The 17,767-nt window shown below is 53.4% G+C and overlaps 2 protein-coding genes across 9 annotated transcripts in view; one reads left to right on the top strand and one right to left on the bottom strand.

Annotated features, from left to right (window-relative positions):
* Nucleotides 1-5,709, bottom strand: part of Adamts13 (ADAM metallopeptidase with thrombospondin type 1 motif 13) — a 31,281-nt gene extending 25,572 nt beyond the window's left edge. For 2 of the 3 annotated variants that reach the window (XM_078048553.1, XM_078048555.1), the window contains exons 1-3: nucleotides 3,658-5,709; nucleotides 1,221-1,356; nucleotides 334-530 (exon numbers count right to left, since the gene is read on the bottom strand). In XM_078048553.1, the coding sequence (XP_077904679.1) occupies nucleotides 334-530; nucleotides 1,221-1,356; nucleotides 3,658-3,774 (450 nt within the window). In that variant the 5' untranslated portion in view covers nucleotides 3,775-5,709. The remainder of the gene's footprint in view (nucleotides 1-333; nucleotides 531-1,220; nucleotides 1,357-3,657) is intronic. The other variant, XM_078048554.1, reaches the window with a different exon arrangement.
* A 469-nt stretch (nucleotides 5,710-6,178) lies between these two features.
* Nucleotides 6,179-17,671, top strand: Rexo4 (RNA exonuclease 4). Of its 6 annotated transcripts, none has more exons than XM_005336963.5 (8): nucleotides 6,179-6,779; nucleotides 8,338-8,687; nucleotides 9,991-10,128; nucleotides 10,377-10,570; nucleotides 11,871-11,959; nucleotides 14,008-14,082; nucleotides 15,273-15,347; nucleotides 16,726-17,671. In XM_005336963.5, the coding sequence occupies exons 1-8, from the start codon at nucleotides 6,327-6,329 to the stop codon at nucleotides 16,843-16,845; spliced, it is 1,494 nt and encodes a 497-aa protein (XP_005337020.2). In that variant the 5' UTR covers nucleotides 6,179-6,326; the 3' UTR covers nucleotides 16,846-17,671. The 6 variants fall into 6 exon arrangements, with proteins under 6 accessions (XP_005337020.2, XP_013219058.2, XP_013219057.2 ...); XM_013363604.4 differs by having other exon boundaries at nucleotides 16,698-17,671; XM_013363603.4 differs by having other exon boundaries at nucleotides 16,655-17,671.
* The last annotated feature ends 96 nt before the right edge of the window (nucleotides 17,672-17,767 follow it).

Here is a 17,767-nt window from a genome sequence, read left to right as displayed (position 1 = left end):
AGTGTTAGGAGGATGGACCCTGGGAGGAGCAGAGTCGAGGGCAACCAGAGGCAAACGGTCCTAATGGCAAGAGGCTATTGTCAGAGCTGAGGGGTTCTCAGACCTCCTCCACCTCTGCTGCTGGAGAAGGGGAGGGAGGAGGAAGAAGACAGCAGCCAGGCCTCTCCCTGCTCCAGGCCCCCAGCTGGCCCCGGCCTGAGCTCCAAATCTGTATTCAATCCACCGAGCTCAGCTCTGGGGCACTGTGTCCAGAGGCTCCCAAGGACAGCACAGAGCCCCACCAGAGGCCTAAGCCATATCCCACAAGGGCCAGCGCCTCCACCCAGGACTCACAATGTTGAGGTTGGTGAGTATGTAGCGTTCTGTATCCTCCTGGTGAGCCTGGTGGACATCGGGGCCCACAGCCACCAGCAGTTCCAGGTGCAGGGTGCCCCCTACAGCCCGTCTCCGTCTCTGGAGACGAGGGGAAGGACGGCCTGGAGTGGATGGAAGGCTGAGGGTGATGCTTCTGGAAAGCAGGTGCTGGGGAGCTAAAAGAAGAGAGTCTGGCAGCTTGAAAAGCATAGCTCTCAGAAGCCAGAAACCCAGTTCACACCCCCACTGGGACCAGGCCTTCTGGGACACACAGGAGGGTGGGGCCCAGGAGGAAATGCCAATGGCTGTCTTGTCCACTGGGTCACCAATCCAGGCACCCTCCCACTCCCTCAGGGTCTATCCAAAGCCCAATACCCTCCTCTGCCTTGTGTACCCCACTCAGGGCACAGGTTAGAAAAAAGGTTCACCCCCAAGATGGAAAAAGCTCAACACACCACCCTACTTGCACCCAGATTCAGACTACACTATCCTAGACTGTGGGTAGCAGACCCTGGCTGTCCTGGGGCCACTGTGTGGGCCTAGGTAGCCACATTCCACCTCTGAACCACCAGGTCCCCATTTGCAACAAGGGAACCTCAGTCCTGCAGTCCTGGGTGGGGACCAGAAAGGTGCATGCCTGGGAATGTGCCCTGTAAACAGGGAAGGGCTGCTCAAGGTGGGCAGTATACTAAATAGACAGCTGTTGGCCACATGAGCCCCGGCACCATCTCCTATACTGGGGACTCCCCTGCATCCTAAAGATGCCTCCATGATGGCGGGACACTTTGCAGAGCCTCCTTGGTGTTGGAAGTCAGTCCCTCTGCTGAGCTCTTTATGGTGTCCTACCCTCCCTTTCCCAGTTGTACCTTGTACAGACTCTGGGACTGCGGGCCTGTGGATCAGGTGCGGCTGGGCACTGCTCCAGTGAGACACCCGCTCCCAGTGATGCCTCTTCACTGGCTGGACATACAGTCTTCCCGCACCCACCAAGATGTCACCTTCCTATAGTAGAAAAAGCAGCCTCCAGCACACAGTACCCACTCTCCTTGGAGGATCACCATATCCCCTGCAGGAGAGGCCCTCTGGGATATCAGCACTGGGCAGGCCTTGCCTGAGCCCTCTCTTGAGTCCACATCCAAAACCCATCTTCATGGAAGGCAGGAATCCAGGTCCTCCTGGACTGGGCTTGCTGTGCACCACATGCTGCCAATACCCCCTGCCCACACTTGAACCTCTGCTCATGTTCACGGCCCTGTAATAAACCCACATGGGACTCCAGGCCTGAGGACAGAAGCATCTCAAGGGACCAGCAGAGCCCATGTCAACAGGTTGAGCCTGAATGGCATCTTTCCTGGCTCTGGCTGGGGCTCCCAGCTCAGGGACCAGGGTGCAAAACAGTACAAACAGCTCTGTTTGTGGAAAGATTGTTGTGCTGTAACATGGGACACAGTGTTGTCCTTGTAACAACCCAGGTGGAGATGCAGAGGCCCAGCTGCAGGGAGTAAGGAGTGGCAGGGCTTCCAGCTGCACTCAGAGCCCAGGTTCTCATCTTTCCCAGTAACCTGGGGTCCACAAAGCTGGGTTTGTATCTGGCTCTGCCACCAGCTAAATGGGTGGCCTGTTTTTCTGAGCCTCCATCTCCCTCCCTGGGGTTTGATATTAGGCAAAGATGGGATGCAGTGTCAGGTCAGAACATTCAGCCTTGAGGGAATTTGCACCCTGGGGCCCACCAGCCACACCCTCAGCACCCTATCCCTGTTGCTGTCCCAAGCTCCCACTCACCAAGTGGGAAGAACAGTATGTGACCCTGGCCACTGTGCCCTGCTGCCCTAGGGCAGAGCCTCTCATGAAGCAGTGGCTGGGGGGCCCCCTCAGTAGCCTCAAGGAGGTGTTTACCACCCCCTCACTGGTAAAGGAGGGGGACAGGAGGCCCAGCTCATAGTGGAAGGAGAAGGACCCTCAGAGAGCAGAACATGGCCCTGCAGTGCAGCTCCCCAGCCCATCCTCACAGCTGCAGGTAACTGGGGCCACCATGAACTGGGGCACTGTGAAGACAGGAGCCACTTCACCAATTCCTGCTCGCCCACCCAGGTCCTCCTACTTTGACAAAGGAGAGTGGGTAGGTGCACAGGCCTGGAAGCAGGGCCTGGGTGTGAGTCCTGCCCTCCCCATCTAGAGGACTGGTGGACAAGTTGCCTCTCCTCTCGGGGGCTTGTCTGGGGCTGAACCAGTGCTCAGCAAACTGAACTTGGCTTTGAAACAGATGTTTCACAAGCAATGTCATGAGCCCCACTAAGAGGGAAGAGACTCCTCATGGAGCCTCCAGCCTCCCTGGAAAGCAGGAGCCCAGGACAGCCTCACTGTCTCCCACCAAGGTAACCCAGAAGACTCAGAACCCAGGCAACAGTATCCTGGCCCAGGTAGGGGCAGATGTGGAGCAGCCGCCTTGCCCCAGCAGTCCTCCAGCCAGGCCCCAGGCAAACCACAAGGAAGCCAGAGAAGATGGCAGCCAGGCTCTGGAGGAAGCCGGTTCAGCGCCTGTCTTGTTTCCCACAAATGAAATAAATATTTACATCCATGGCCAGAAACCACAAAGTTCCTGAAAATGCGCCAGCCCAGCAGGGGCCACGTGGAAGGGACTGGCCCATTAATGACCATTCCTGTGGGATGTTTAACAGAAGCCTAGGGTCAGAACCCCAGCCCAGCCAGAATACCCAGAGCAGCTTTATCAAGTTGGCAGGAAGTAACAGAGCTAATTAACAGGGGTGAAACAACTTCTCCTCCCTCCTCCCTCAAGAGCCATCAAAAACCCTGGAACTGATTCAGGGGGGAGGTACCCCACCCAAGTCCTGAAAAACTCCCCTGGCTTAGAGAACACCAGGGCAAGTACCTTCAAAGGTAGCACTGGGGCCAAAGTAAGAAGCCAGGTCCTTGGGCTCCAGGGCCTCAAGAAAGTTCTGCAAGACAGAAAGAGGAGGAGGAAGAAGGGGCAGAAGGCAAGAACAAGGAGAGGAAGTCGGAGGCAGGGAGAGGGAGAGCAGGGGCTGGCTAATCGGGGAGAGGCAGAGAAGGGTGACTTTCACAATCTGGGAAAAACGCGTCTGTCACTATCACCGGGAGAAACCAATTCCCTCTTCAGTGAGCCCCTTTCTCCCCCCAAACACCAAACTCGGGTTCCTCCACCCAGTATGCCCAAAGCTGATACAGTCAGCTAAAAGACCAGGTCTACACATTCTCAGAGCTGTTTGGCAGCCCCCCCCCACCACCAGAAGACTGAACAGCTAGCTTCTGCTATGAGCCCACCTGCTGGAAATCGGAGAGTGCCAAGCAGCCCAGGACAAAGAAGGCACCAGCAAGGACTCCCCTGACACCAGCCATGGACAGAGGCTGGCATCTCACCCAGGGGTGAAGCTGGCTCATCCTCAGGAAAGGCCCTGTGGCAGGAGAGGGGCCCTGGTGACACGGAATCTGGTCAGGATGGAATGTCAAGCTCTTGTGGTGGGCTGGGCAGGCGGGGCGGGACTCTAGGGAGCTTCCTCCCAGACAAGGCAGTGGGATGGGCAGTCGGCAGCTCCTCCTGCTGCAACCTGGCCTTGCTCTGGGACAGATCCCAACCTGGACCTGCACCAGGAGAGCCCCCCAGCCATGCACACCTGGCCTCCTGGGAGGGGGCTGGCTCCACGGTCCAGTCTGAAGAAGAGGGAGCTCTGATCCAGGGCACTGGAGACGGAGGCTTGCCTGGAATGCCAGGCCTTAGATAGTTCCCTGGAGGTCTCCACCCTGGCTGACCAGAGGCTGCACAAAAGGCATCAGAGCTCTGCCCTGGCAGCTGGCCTCCCCACTCCACACCCGCTTCCCACACTCCCTCCTTTGCACCTGTCCTCTTCACCCAGAAGACTGTGGCCCTCCCTGTGTTACTCTTTTTTGGACATCTACACCCTTATGCCCTCACAACTACCTGCCCAGTCTGCACCCATACCCCATGGGGAGAGTCACAGAGCAGGTACATAGCCCCACATCTCTGCACTCACCCTTGCAAACCCACCTAGCAACCCCAATGCATCTCCTGGGAAGGTCTTTAACATGCTCCAAAACACTCTTTGTGCTCCCCACCCCTCCCGCTCCCCATTATAGTCAGATATACGAAAGGTATGGTTCCCAGCCTGTGGCAATATTGGGAGGTGGAGGAACCCTTAGGAGGTGGAGTCTAGTGGGGAGAAATTAGGTCACTGGAGGTGTGCCCCTGAAGGGAGTATGGGGTTCCTGGGGTCCCTTCCCCTCTCTCTTTCCTGTTCAGTCACCACCAGGTAAGCTGCCCCTCCCTGTACCATGCACTCCTCTCTTCTGCCCATGTTTTAAAAAGGTCAGATTTAAGTGCTCCTTCCACATACTTTGATCACAAATAATACTATTAAATTGACTGTCGGGGGCTGGGTTTGGGGCTACAGAGCTTGCCCCGCCCGTATGAGGTACTGGGTTCAATTCTCAGCACCACATATAAACAATAAAGGTCCACCAATAACTAATAAAATATTAAAAAATAAATAAATTGATTGGCAATCCTTATCCTTATCCACAGGTCCTTTAGTAACCTCTCTCCTGACCTGGACCTAAAGAAAAACAGATCCTATGTTACATACAAATATGAGTATGTCACAATGAATCTATTATTATGTATGATTATAATGTGCCAATAAGTAAAGAGAGGAGAAAGAAAACTGCTCAGTAAATAGATATTTCTGATTTATACCACAAGAATCTGATGTCTTCATTCACATGTCATACTCTCAATTAGTTCTCAATGTTACACCAACGCAGTACTGTTTAAATTCACAACGCAGAACAATGAACACCCCCCAAGGGAAATCAGTGTAGATTTTTCATCAAAAACATCAGAAAACAATCCCTAGTAGAGAATGAAACTGAATTCAGGGCCCCCATCTGAAATGGAGAATGGCTTCCTTCTCCAGATAAAAATCAATGTATTGCCTCACTTTGACCTGTTCTTAAATCCCTTTCTGGAAAAATGTCAAGGACCCGCATGGCCTAAGTTGGGGTCCACCTCCCTGTGGGGACACCACTCCTGGGCTGGGGCTGCTTCCGTCTGGGGGTGCATCCGAAACAGCAGCGTCCTCTTTATGTTTTGAATACAGCCCCTGCTCTCTGCCACCGCGACTTATTTTTTAAATGAACGTGTTTCTCCCCGCTCCCCAAACTCGGGGCGTGGGGGGAGCGGGGTCACCCTTCTTCCCCATTTCAGGCAGACTTCCAGTTCTTGAGTACAAACCCACCACAGGAACGAAGCCCTTCAGACCTGGGGACCGCCCAGGAGTTCTCAGAAACTACTGGCTCCCAAGTGAACACGTGACTTCCAACTCCAACAGAGAACCGGGCCACGCAGCCTGGGAATCACCTCTAACCCCGTTCCCGTGACCGGCAGAACCACAGCCTCTGGGCCAGGAGTCCCGTTCTCTTTTGTTGGCAAAACAATATAACTTCTTTTTCCTTTTCCTCGAAACCGGGTCCTGGTGATTGGCTCGGGTTGGGGAGAGGGCAGGCTTCCGGCACTGCCGGGGCAGGGCCCGGACCCTCGCAGCGCCACCCGACTCCTCGGGGGCGGCTACAGCTCGGCGGGGCACCCCCGAGCCCCGGAGCCGAGCTGGCGTGCTGGTGACATCGCTCTCTGATAAGAACATCAGAACCTGCGGGCAGCCTCGCAGCCCCAGAGCAGGGGACCTGTGAGCGCGGACCGGTTCGGGCTTCCCCGCGTCCTGTGCAGCGCTCGCCCGCCCCCTTCCGGCCGCTCCGGCGGGGTGCTGCGCGAGGGCGAGGCCCCCGATCCCTTCCGGTGTTCGCGTTTCTCAACTCCACCCCGGATCTCAGTGGGACCCCAGGCTCACCCTAACCCGACCCTGGGTGGCTGACCCCCAGCGCCGATCGCCAGGGCGCCGGCCCTATTTCCGGGCAAGAGAATGGTCCCTCCCCGCTCCCGGCCGTGCGGAACCACAGGCGTACACCCGGTTTTCAGCGAGTCGCTAAGGGAAGAGCACTTCCAGGCGCTGGAACGCGCTGCGGAGGCCCGCCAGCCATGTGCTGCCGCTTCCGGGGTCGTTCGTGGGTCCTCTTCCGGGGCGGGGCCTGCACCCCGTGGCCTGGAGCTAGCTGCGCAGGTGCAGGTGCAGCTGCGGCGCGCGGGACGCACAGGGATGAAGGCGAAGGCCCTGGCCTCCGAGCGTGCCGCGAGCATCCTCGCCGCTCAGCCGGGTGCTGTCGGGAAGCTCGCGCGGAAGAGAAGCAAGAAGAGGTTCTGGAAGAGCAAAGCGCGAGAAGGAAGCAGCACGCCGGGAAGCGTCCCCAGAGTGGCCGTGGGGCGGCCTCCCAAGGCCCCCGAAGACTTTTCTCAAAACTGGAAGGCGCTGAGGGAGGTGAGACGGGGCGGGGGCCGATGCAAGCACCCCAAGGCTTTTGGTTGGGGCGTCGCAGAGCGCAGAACGGAGTGGCCGCAAAAAACATCCTTACAGAGAGAGCCGTTGGCAGGAGAGGCCATCGGGAGGGACCGAGCGACCCTGTGGCTAGCCGGTGCCGGTGGCAGACACGAGGTATAGAGGATTCCGCAACTCGGGCTTTGAAGGAGCTGGTCGTTGATGACAGCTGCCGCGGCTGTTCAGCTCCTGAGACGTGCTGACACCTGCCACACGATCTGGGCTGTGTTCCTACCTACCCCGCTAACACCCGAGAGGCTTGTCTCCTTACAGCTGCAGTAAACGACCCAGGATTGCTGCTGGGCACAGGGCCTCACCCAGCAGGCCGACCCGGAAGGACTGTAGAGGTTGCCCTGCTCCGCTTTCAAGTCCTTAGTCACTTAGAATTAGCTGCTGTTACTGTCCCTGTTTTGCTCATGGGGAAATTGAGGCACACAGAGCTTAAGGGACCTGGCCTGAGGTCACACAGCTAGTAAATGGCAGAGCTGAGAGCCAGATTTACAACATTCTTACTTGAGTTTGTGCTCTTCACTGTGACCAACCTTCAAACAGTTTTCTGGCTTGTATTTCATGGAGCCTTGGTGAACAAGAGGGAGAGGATAAAGAACTTCTTGAACCGAGACACTCTGCTTTGTATCTTAATGTGGATGTTCCAAATCATTTTTCTCTTTTGACACTAAGAACCTGTTACAGGCCCATGGGCAACCCCAGGGTTCTGTATGATTTCCTAAGTACAGGTTTGTTCTCTTTCTTACAGGAAAGTAATCAAATGCATAGAAGGATTGTTCACTATAGGGAAAAAACTGGTTTTTCTGTGATTTCTGCAAGGAAGTAAATCATTTGGTCTTTAACTGTTATAGAAATAATAAAGTAGAAACCTACCTCATCCGCTCTCAACTGGCTGCCACGCGTCTTAACTGAGGACAACAGCCCAGAAGGGATTTGAGCACAAAGAGGAAATTGGGCTCCAAGACCTTGGAGCACCTCCTGCCACCCATTTGATAGTAGCTTTTCTTTCCATTGAACATGGCCCTCTGTCTTCCTGAGGCCCTGAACAGTAGCAAGCCCAGAGATGGTGTGAGGGAAATGTTGATCTGAGTCACAAGGGAATTAACCCTAAAATCAATTCCAAATTTATTCAAGTGAAAAAGCTGCCTGTCTCCTCTTCCCAGGCACTCGGTGAAGTGCTCTGTGAAGTTTAGTTGCTCAACAGGTTTTTAAAGTATAGAATGTTAGCTTGAAGTTTTGTAGGACTAGAAAAGTGGGTGTAAAATTATGCATTATATGAGAGAAGCAAAAAAAGGCATCTCTCCACTAGTGACTTAGGTAAGAATGGAAAAAGGATTTTCCAAACTATTCAGAGCCAGATCAGTGGTGCTGACCACAATATGTGTAGATGTGATGGACGTGCATTTATACATATGTGCATACATGTTTTTCAACATGGTCTATGTCATTCCAAATTAAAATGTGGCTTGTATTTTATTTTGGGTCCTATTAGCTGCTGAAGCAAACATCACAAACCCCAGAAAAGCCTGTTGTCTCTCAGATGGATCCAAAAAAGCAGCCTCACCTTAACCAACAGAACAGAAAAGAGACCTCAGCTAAAGTCAAGGGAGAGGAGATGCCAACAAAAAAAGACCAGGAGGCCACAAGGGGCTCTGTTCCCTCTGGATCTAGGAGGGAAAGGATTGTGCCAGTACCTCCCACAGAGGCCAAGGGAGCAGAGCATAAGAAAGGAGCCAAGAAAAGGACAAATGGTGACGTTTCTTTGAAACAAGGGAACATCAAGCATAAGAAGCGGAAAGCTAAGGAAGCAGCTGTGGCCTCAGCTCCAGCCCTGCCCACTGAGTAAGTACTGGCACCTGTGCTGTGGTGGTGCAGGTCTTCTGCCCCCTTTCTGCAACCATGCCTGGCCCGGTCCTCACCACTGAGGACAGAGGTGCTGAGGCCTGTCTCCCTAGGAACAGAGGCCACTGGCCAGGTGCCTCCAACACCATAGCCTGATGCTTGTTTCCTGCTTGCCTACTTCTTGCCTCTTCCCCAGAGTGTAGGTGTGATGAAGGCAGAGCTTGTTTTAGGGTCGCCACCATGTCTCCAGGGTGTAGCACAGAGCTCTGTGCTTAGTGAGCACCAACAAAGCCCTGTAGCGTGAGCAAGCGTGGAGCCAGGCAGACCTGTATGCAAGGCCCGTTTCTGCTTCTTACCAGTAGGACAGTGTAGATGGACTCCTGGCATCCCCTTGCCTCTGTGTGGCCATCTGTGGAGTCCAAGGAGACCTAGGTACAGCATGTTTGGCTCATTGCTGGTGACCACTCAGTAAGCACTGTGGTGATCACCTGGAGGGGACATGCTTGTGAGCCAGAGGCTGACTTGGTGTTGCCTGGGTGCTGAAGGTCAAAGGGAAGCGGCGTGTAGGCACCTCCTGTGCTGCGCCAGGCAGGCTGCCTCCAGTGGAGCTGTCATCAAGGTCTTTCCCTCTGGAGGTTGATAGTAAGCAGGGGACACAAGCCGTTTAGTAACGAGTATGCTCAAGGTGGACCAAGTGAGGGAGAAGGAGACAGGCACACAACAAGAGGGAAGGGCATCCAGTGGAGTCAGGAGGAGCCTTTCTAAGGGATGGCGTCGAAGCAGACCCTGAGGACTGGAGTGCAGTAGGCAGGCACATGAGCAGACCACGGTGGGGGTCTGTGTGTACTCTGCCCTGGTGCCCGTCTGTGTATCCTGGTCACTGGATGGTGAGCCTGTTACTTGTGTAATTAGAAAGAAAACGGCAGCCATCATCCTGCTGACAGGGAACTATCTGTTTCTGTTTGATGTTCTTTGGGTTTTTCTGCTTCGTGAATCTTGAGTAGTGAGCATATTTGCTAACTAAAAGAAAGGTGGGGCTGGAGTTGTGGCTTAGTGGTAGAGCACTTGCCTAGCATGTATGAGGCCCTGAGTTCAATCCTCAGCACGACATATAAGTAAATAAAATAAAGATAAAAGAAAGGAGTTGGAAGGAAAGGTCACAATGATTCAAACAGTAGGCACAGCCAGGCCAGTGTTTGTAGGAGGAACAGTCTCCACCATACTTGAGCCCACCTGCACCCCAAGTCTCTCCCCAACAGCCAGACCTTTCTGGTGGTCAGCTGCTTTTGTCTTTGTCTTTTAGGGAAGACATCTGGTTTGATGATGTTGATCCAGCAGATATCGAAGCTGCTATAGGCCCAGAGGCAGCCAGGATAGCAAGGAGGCAGCTGGGCCAGAGGGAGAGCAGCACCACCCTGGTGAAGGAACAGGCCTTCCACGGGTATGCGTGGCTGGGGGCTGGGGCAGCTGGGGATTTCCAGACTTCTGGGGTGTAAGCTCTTCAGGACAGAGGGTCCCTTCCTCTGGTTGAATGGAGCAAGCACCACCCAGGACCCTGCTGAGAACTGGTGTGGCACAGCATGTCACGGGTGCGCAGCATTGATGCAGGGCCTCACCCAGGCTCCCTCAGGGTCTGGCCTGCATCCTGGGCTTCAGGGCCTATTACACTTGAGCCTCTGGTTCCCTCAGCCTGACAAGAGCCTTGGCCCTGGATTGTGAGATGGTGGGCGTGGGCCCCAAGGGGGAGGAGAGCATCGTGGCCCGCGTGTCCCTCGTGAACCAGTATGGGAAGTGCGTTTATGACAAGTACGTGAAGCCCACCGAGCCCGTGACAGACTACAGGACAGCGGTCAGTGGGATTCGGCCCGAGAAGCTCAAGCAGGGTATGGCACCCACAGTGCAGGAGCTCTGGGGAGCAGCACCTATGTTCTCTTCTCTGCCCCTGCTGCCCTAGTTTGTTCAGGGCACTCGGCATCCTGTGTGCTGTGCCCAGGGGTAGTTGCCTCCCAGGAGGAACAGTGTGTTCCCGTGGCTTCCCTGCCCTTTCTTCCTTTGCTTTGGTGTTCCCCCCCCCCCACCTATTAAAAAACAGGGTGGTTCTAGAATTGCTTTGTGCTGTGTGCAATGGGGACTGAGATAGTGTGTTGGGGATTAGGAAAGAGGCCAATGGGAACTTTGGGGATAGGATCTCGGGGACAGATCACAGGGTCCCTTTGGGAAGCCCTGGGAAGGCAGTGAGAAGCCTGGTCTAGCCTCTATTTTAATAGGCTTCCTATGGGTGACATTCAGAATCGGGTAGAAATAGGAAGGGTTATCAGCTGGTGGTGAGCAGAGGGGAGATGACTGTTAGGTGACCAGAAGCACTCCAACCCTGGATACAGCAGAGGCCAAGTCTGCATGTGATGTGATAGCGGGCATCACCTGGGAGGCTCTAATACTTGCTACCTGAAGAAACCTGGTGGTCATCATCAGGGTCCTGGGCCATGTGGCCTTTCTGCACACTGCCTGTCTACTTCTCCTAGGCATATGGCCATCAAGATGGCCCTGCCACTACTCAGAACCCTAGACTGACCAGCATCTCCTGATTTCAGTTCCTGGAGGGAAGCTGGTTTGATCAGCTCTGGCTGGGACTGGGCAGGCAGATGGTGCAAGCATGGTTCTGTGAGACTTCTGATGGGATTGGGGGTAAGGGTGGGAGAGGGCTCTCCTGGGTGGAGTGGGGGTAAGGTGGTCCTTGAAGGGTGCCTGCGACGAGGGAGCAGATGGAGCTGCCTCCTGAGCCCCGGATCTAGGGCAGCAAAGCTTCTGCTGTCCATGGTACAGTCTTCCTTTTATTTCTACCTGGAAAACCACAGCACTTGAGCCTGATAGTTGGTTACTGCAGGAAGCTGACTGCACTGTCAGATGCCTCTGAGAGTCTTGGTGCTTATGAACTCTCCTGTGGGCTGAGATGGGAGCAGGTAGTGGGAGGAAGCCCAAGACATCTATGCCCGTAGGTCCTTCATGGCTTCCCCACGGAAGCCAAGGGAAAGCAAGAGTCTGGGCCCACCAGAACCTCTGAGGCTTTCAGTTGCATGGCATTGGGGACTTGGCCTGTTAGCTTTGGTCTGGTCAGGGGTAGCATTGAGCACCCCTGGCTGTGGTTTATGTTGCCAAAACTCACTTCTCTGTTTTGATTTTCAGGAGAAGAGCTTGAGGTTGTGCAGAGGGAAGTGGCAGAAATGCTCAAGGGCAGAATCCTGGTGGGGCACGCGCTTCACAATGATTTAAAGGTGCTGGGTTCTGACCTCCTGGGGACATAGGGCCCACTCTCTTTCGTGTGTGCAGCACTTACCTTCTCATGTCTGTCTCTAGAAGTATTGTTATGGGACTTGTTATTTTTGAATTTGTCCCATGACCCCACGTTGGGAATACTTGGATGCTGCTTATTTGGTTCTCAGGATGTCAGGAGGTGTGTGGCACTTGTTTTGAGAACCACAAGCTACAGTGGGACTCCAGTGCCTGAGGGGCTGATATCCTTCCCTAAGGAAAAGAAGGGGCTCTGGCCACAGGACACAGAGGGTACCTTTCGTGGGATACCTGACTGAGCTGGGGGAAGGCCTGATGACTGGTTGTCCACCTGTGACCAGGGTCCCTTGCACAGAAACTTGTTTATGCAGCAGACAACCCTTGGCCCTCATCTGACTTTGTGGTGGGTACTGAGCATCTCTGATGCTAGGAGCCTGGCCTTGTGTTTTCCCCAGCATCCTGGGAAAACCCCAGCTGGGCATAGGGCATGGGTCACTTTCAGTTGGTGAGCAAATGCTTGAATGGTTCAAAGGAAGCAGAGGGAGCTGGGTACAATGGCACATGCCTCTATTCCCAGGGGCTTGAGAGGCAGGCAGGAGGATCACAAGTTCAAAACCAGCCTCAACAACTTAGCGAGACCCTGTCTCAAAAGATAAAAAGGGTTGGGGATACAGCTTTGTGGTTAAGCGCCCCTGGATTCAATCCCAGTACCAAAAAGGAAACGGAAGCCAAGGGAAAGTAAGAGCCTGGGCTGCCAGCAGGAGAGATGCCTATGGACTCTTGCCATGGCCACCAGCACAGGCTTCTAGTGTAGTGTTCTGAGGTCCAGGCAGAAGCCTCCTGTGCCATCCCTACACTCTGTTAAGGGGGGGGGGGTCTCAATTAACCCTTTACAGAACAGTGGAGGCTTGTGCTGCTGAGCTTCAGTGAGCTTGAGAACATTCCCAGGTGTGACACCTGTTGCAGACCCAGGTGCCCTGCCCCTTTCTGCTGCCTCTTCAGCTGCCCTATATGCAGGGAAGGGAAGAGGGCTTCCTCTGGCAGTCATTCCAGCTGGATTCACCTCCTTCCCAGGTGGCCAGTGTGGGGCCAACTTGGTGGGAGTAGGTGGTTCCTTAGGGCATGTGGCCTCGGCCTCTGTTCCTTAGGGTCCTGCAGATTAGAACCCTGTGGGCAGACAGAATGGACATTATCCTTCCTGGGTGTGTTGCTGCAGCTGATCAATGTCCCATGGATATCTAGCAGCCTCAGGCTTTTCAGGAACCTTGGTGGTGGTGTAAAGTTTCCTCTTAAATGTTTGGGGCTCAGAGAGAGATTAGTGGTAGACCACATGCTTAGCAATACAAGGACTGGGTTCAATCCCCAGCACCAAAATGGTAAAAAAAAATAAAATAAAATAAATGTTCAACGGTTGGGAGCTAACCAAAGACCTGGGTGCAGTGGCGTACCCTGTTAATCCCAGTGACTTGGAAGGCTAAAGGGATTGCAAGTTGGAGGCCAGCCCCAGCAACTTAATGAGGCCTTTTCCCATGAAACAAATAAATAGGGCTGGAGTTGTAGCTCAGTGGTAGAGCACTTGCCTTGCACATGTGAGGCCCTGGGTTCCATCCTCAGCACCACGTAAAAACAAATAAAGATATTGTGTCCATATACAACTAAAAAAAATAATAATAAATTTTTAAAAGACGAAGAAGCAAATAAATAGATAAATAAAAGGGCTGGTGATGTAGCTCAGTGGTTGAGTACTTGAACATCCCCAGCATCAAAAAAAAAGTCATTTTCCCACTTGTGTGTGGAATCACCTTCAGAGACTGCCACAGGTGATGGGAGGGCCACTGATTCAGGGAATTGGGCTGAAGTCACAGGATGAGCTATTGAAATCTTTTTAGTTTCCTGGTATGTAGAACCAGCTCAAATGCTGTTTCCTAATGACTCTCCTCTGCTTCCTTGATTTCAGGAATTTTGTTAAGGTGGTAGGAAAAAGAGGTTCCATTACTACACCTTGAAACTGCTTGTCACTGTTTTCTTCTAGGTGCTGTTTCTTGATCATCCAAAAAAGAAAATCCGGGACACCCAGAAATACAAACCTTTCAAGAGTCAAGTAAAGGTACTTAAAATGAGTGTGGCTTCTGTCAGATGTTTTCACTCTGCTCCCTGGTAGCTGACTTACTGGTTAAAATGTTTTTTGTTTTTACTTTTTTTTTTCTTTCTGTTTTTATATCTTTATTGTATATTCCCCAAAGTGAGATGTACATACCTCTAATGATTTTACGTGGTTCACAGATAAACATTTACAAATTGTATTAAGAAAAATAAAACTAGCCTTTAAGACTTATGATTTCACAGATTTAAGGTTTGTTTTTACTTTTAACCTTTGAAAAGATTCTTAAAAAGAACAAGTAGGGGGCTGGGGCTGTAGCTCAGCAGCAGAGTGCTTGCCTAGCATGCGTGAAACACTGGTTCAATCCTCAGCACCACATAAAAATAAACAAAATAAAGGCATTCTGTCCATCTACAACTACAAAAAAAAAAAAAAAGTAGGGCAGGCATGGAGGTACATGCCTGTAATCCCAGCAGCTCAGGAGGCTGAGGCAGGAAAATAGTAAGTTCAAGGTCAGCCTCAGCAACTTAGTGAAGCCCTAACTGACTTAGTGAGACCCTGTCTCTAAATAAAAAATTAAAAGGGCTGTGGGTGTACTTCAGTGATTAAGCACACCTGGGTTCAATCCACTATACCACCCTCCAAAAAAAAGAACAAGCTGGGGCTGGGGACGTGGTCAGGGTGGAGCCTGCCTAAGGTACAAGGCCCTGTGTTCCTTCCCCAGCACTCAAAGAAAAGGTAGAATCTGTTCATTGCCAACCTTGAAAACAAGTGTGAGGGGGCGAGTCCTCCACACACTCGTCCCAAGGCAGGTCCCCGGGTAGGTGCTCACTGCCCTATAGGGTGCCAAGGGAGAGATGGTGCCTCTGGAGGCAGCAGGGGCCGAGGATGGAAACAGAGATGTTAGCCCCTTTCTTCCCCCAGTGCTGGGGATGGAACCATGGAACCTTCACATGCTAGGAAAGTGCTCTGCCACTGAGCCACACCCCAGCCTGGCATTGCCTTTAAGATTGTCTTGTGTGTGGTCGAGGGGGGGGGGGTCACCAGCCTGTCCTGGCTGGTGACTGCTGCCCTCAATGCCTCTGGCACTCCCAGTGAAGGGTGGACTCGGTAGCCATCTCCTCCCTACTGGGGAGGCACCCTCCTGAACAGAGGCAGCCACCCTGCACACTGTGCTCTCTCCTTTCCCTTTGCAGAGTGGAAGGCCATCTCTGAAACTACTTTCTGAGAAAATCCTGGGCATCAGGGTCCAGCAGGCAGAGCACTGTTCGGTAAGTGTCCCTAGGTGACAGTCCTTGGGTTTGGGAGCTGTCTCTGATCTTGAAACTCAAGCACGTGTCACTTGACAGCAGACACAGGAGAGATGGGGCCTGGACAGCTTCGTTAGGAGGCTGTTAATTTAAAACAAATGAAACAGCAAAGCATGCTTATGATGTGTTAAGTCTTCAGCGTTTATATCTAGTTAACACTCAAAAAATACTGAATGTAAACACTTGGAAAAAAGTTCAGCAATCAAATCAAAGGTGGTGTTAATCCATTTTCTGTTATTGAGATGGAATTCCCAAAGCTGGGTATTTTATAAAGAAAAGGAGTTAATAACTCATGGTTCTAGAGCTCAAGGTCATGGCACTGTCATCATCTCTGGCAAAGGCCTCATCTCATGGCAGATGTAGTGCAATGGCAGGAGCCTATGGGAGAGTCACATCCAGTACAGGAAAGGGGGGTGGGGGTGTCTTTTATTTATTTTTTTTTAGCTATAGATGAACATAGAATATCTTTATTTTTATAATAGAGGTGCTGAGGATTGAACCCAGTGTCTCATACATGCAAGGCAAGTGCTTTCCCATTGAGCTACAGCCCCAGCCCTGGAGGGGATCTTTTTATAGCAACACTTTGACAACAGTTAACTGAGGCCCAAGAACTGCTTCAGGCCTCCCAAGGTCTCTCCCCAGTGACCCCACTGGCCCACTCTCACGGGTCTGCTACCTGCATGCTGCCTCATGGAGGACCTTGGGGGCAAGGTACATCCAAACCATAGTCAGTGGCCCAGGCCCCCTGCCCTCCTGACCAGGATGGTCTCTTGCCTGCAGTGTGCCGTGCAGCTCTCTGGGCTCTTGTGCTGCAGGGCAGAGACCCCAGCCCACTGTTTGTTACTCTGTATCCCTGATCTGCTGAACCTTAAAGGGCAGTGCTCACCCCTTCATCCCTCTGAGCTTCCTTTCTTTCTGTAGATAGGTCACAGAACTACAGGGTGGGTGGTGGGTGGGTGACCACTCCACGTCTTTTTCCCCATCTTACAGAGGTCTTCTGCGAAGTGTGTGCTTCACTGGGCTGCACATCCCCAGCACAGGGGCTGGCCTGAAGGGCTCAGGATGAGCAAGGGTGTGCAAGGGCAGAAAGTCAGGGGTGTGTCCTAGGCACAGCCAGGAGGGGGTGGCAGGTTGGGGGTGGCTGGTGGTTCCACTGTCTGCTGACCTCCAGAGGAAGGATGGGACATCTGGGCTGCCCCTGAAGACCTGACTGGCCTGGGTGCTCAGCTCCTTCCTCTGAGGAGGCCACTGCCTCTCCATTGTTGTAGGTGAGGGGTTCACTGATGGTGGGTGGCTCTGTGTGTCACACAGTCACCACTGGCATGAGTGCTCCTTCCAGATCCAGGATGCCCAGGCAGCAATGAGGCTCTACGTCATGGTGAAGAGGGAGTGGGAGAACACTGCAGGAGACAGGCACCCCCCGGCCTCTGCCCCAGACAGCTGCAATGAGAACTCCTAGCCTGCTGCCTATTGCCGCCGCCCCACCCTCCATCCTGTCAAGCACCTCCGTCCAGTGTCAGTGGAGACCAGATCATGGGACCAGTGGAGTCAGGGGTGAATTGTGTTCAAAGCCAGAACCATGGGGCTTCCTTCTCCCTCTGGCCTCTGCAGAGGGAAGAGGAAGAATGGGATGTCTGGGCTGTCCCTGAAGACCTGACTGCCCTGGGTGCTCAGCTCCTTCCTCAGGGGAGGCCACTGCCTCTCCATCGTTGTGGGTGATGGATATAGGCTTTGCTGGCCCCAGTTCAAACCCTGTCTGCAGGTGGCTGCTAACTGCAGCTGAGTAGCACAGCAGCTGCCCCACCAGCACTTGCCTGAGGCCGTTGGACATGGAGAAGGGCTTCCTGGAGGTGGGGTCCTGTTTTTCACCTGTTTACCTCAGTTGGCCAGCATCCAGCAGACCAGCAGAGGCTTCTCCCCATGGCCAGTCATGTGAGACTCGGGACACACGTTTCTATTCCTGAAGCTCCCTGCCAACCTTGGGCAGCCAAGCTGGCCAGTCTGTGAGCACCTATGGGCCAGCCTGCGGTCTTCAGGCCAGGCTCAGGTCTGAGGATCTCTCTGGGAACTGATCGGGAGTGGAGTGCACCAAGCCCAGGGCTTCATCAGGCCGTCTGATAGCTGTGTGGACAGTGTGCACCCACAGAGGACATTGCTGGCACAGAGGCAGATGCTCACCTCACATGGAGTTTGTGGGGCTGGGTTGGCTCAGTGGTGGGCACTCACCTCCCCTGCGTGGGCCAGGCCTGCCCCAGCACCATGTGACAATAAACAAATGAAGCTTGTGGAGGGTAGTTCCTTCCCCTCAGCTAGAACCCTCAAGTCCTGCAGACTGTGCTACCAAGCACCACCATGACCTGCCACTTCTATACCAGCAGTGA

Source organism: Ictidomys tridecemlineatus, chromosome 4 (genome assembly GCF_052094955.1).
Source record: "Ictidomys tridecemlineatus isolate mIctTri1 chromosome 4, mIctTri1.hap1, whole genome shotgun sequence".
Lineage (NCBI taxonomy): Eukaryota > Metazoa > Chordata > Mammalia > Rodentia > Sciuridae > Ictidomys > Ictidomys tridecemlineatus.
The sequence above is the reverse complement of the archived record's forward strand: the minus strand, read 5'-3'. Positions and strand labels throughout refer to the sequence as shown.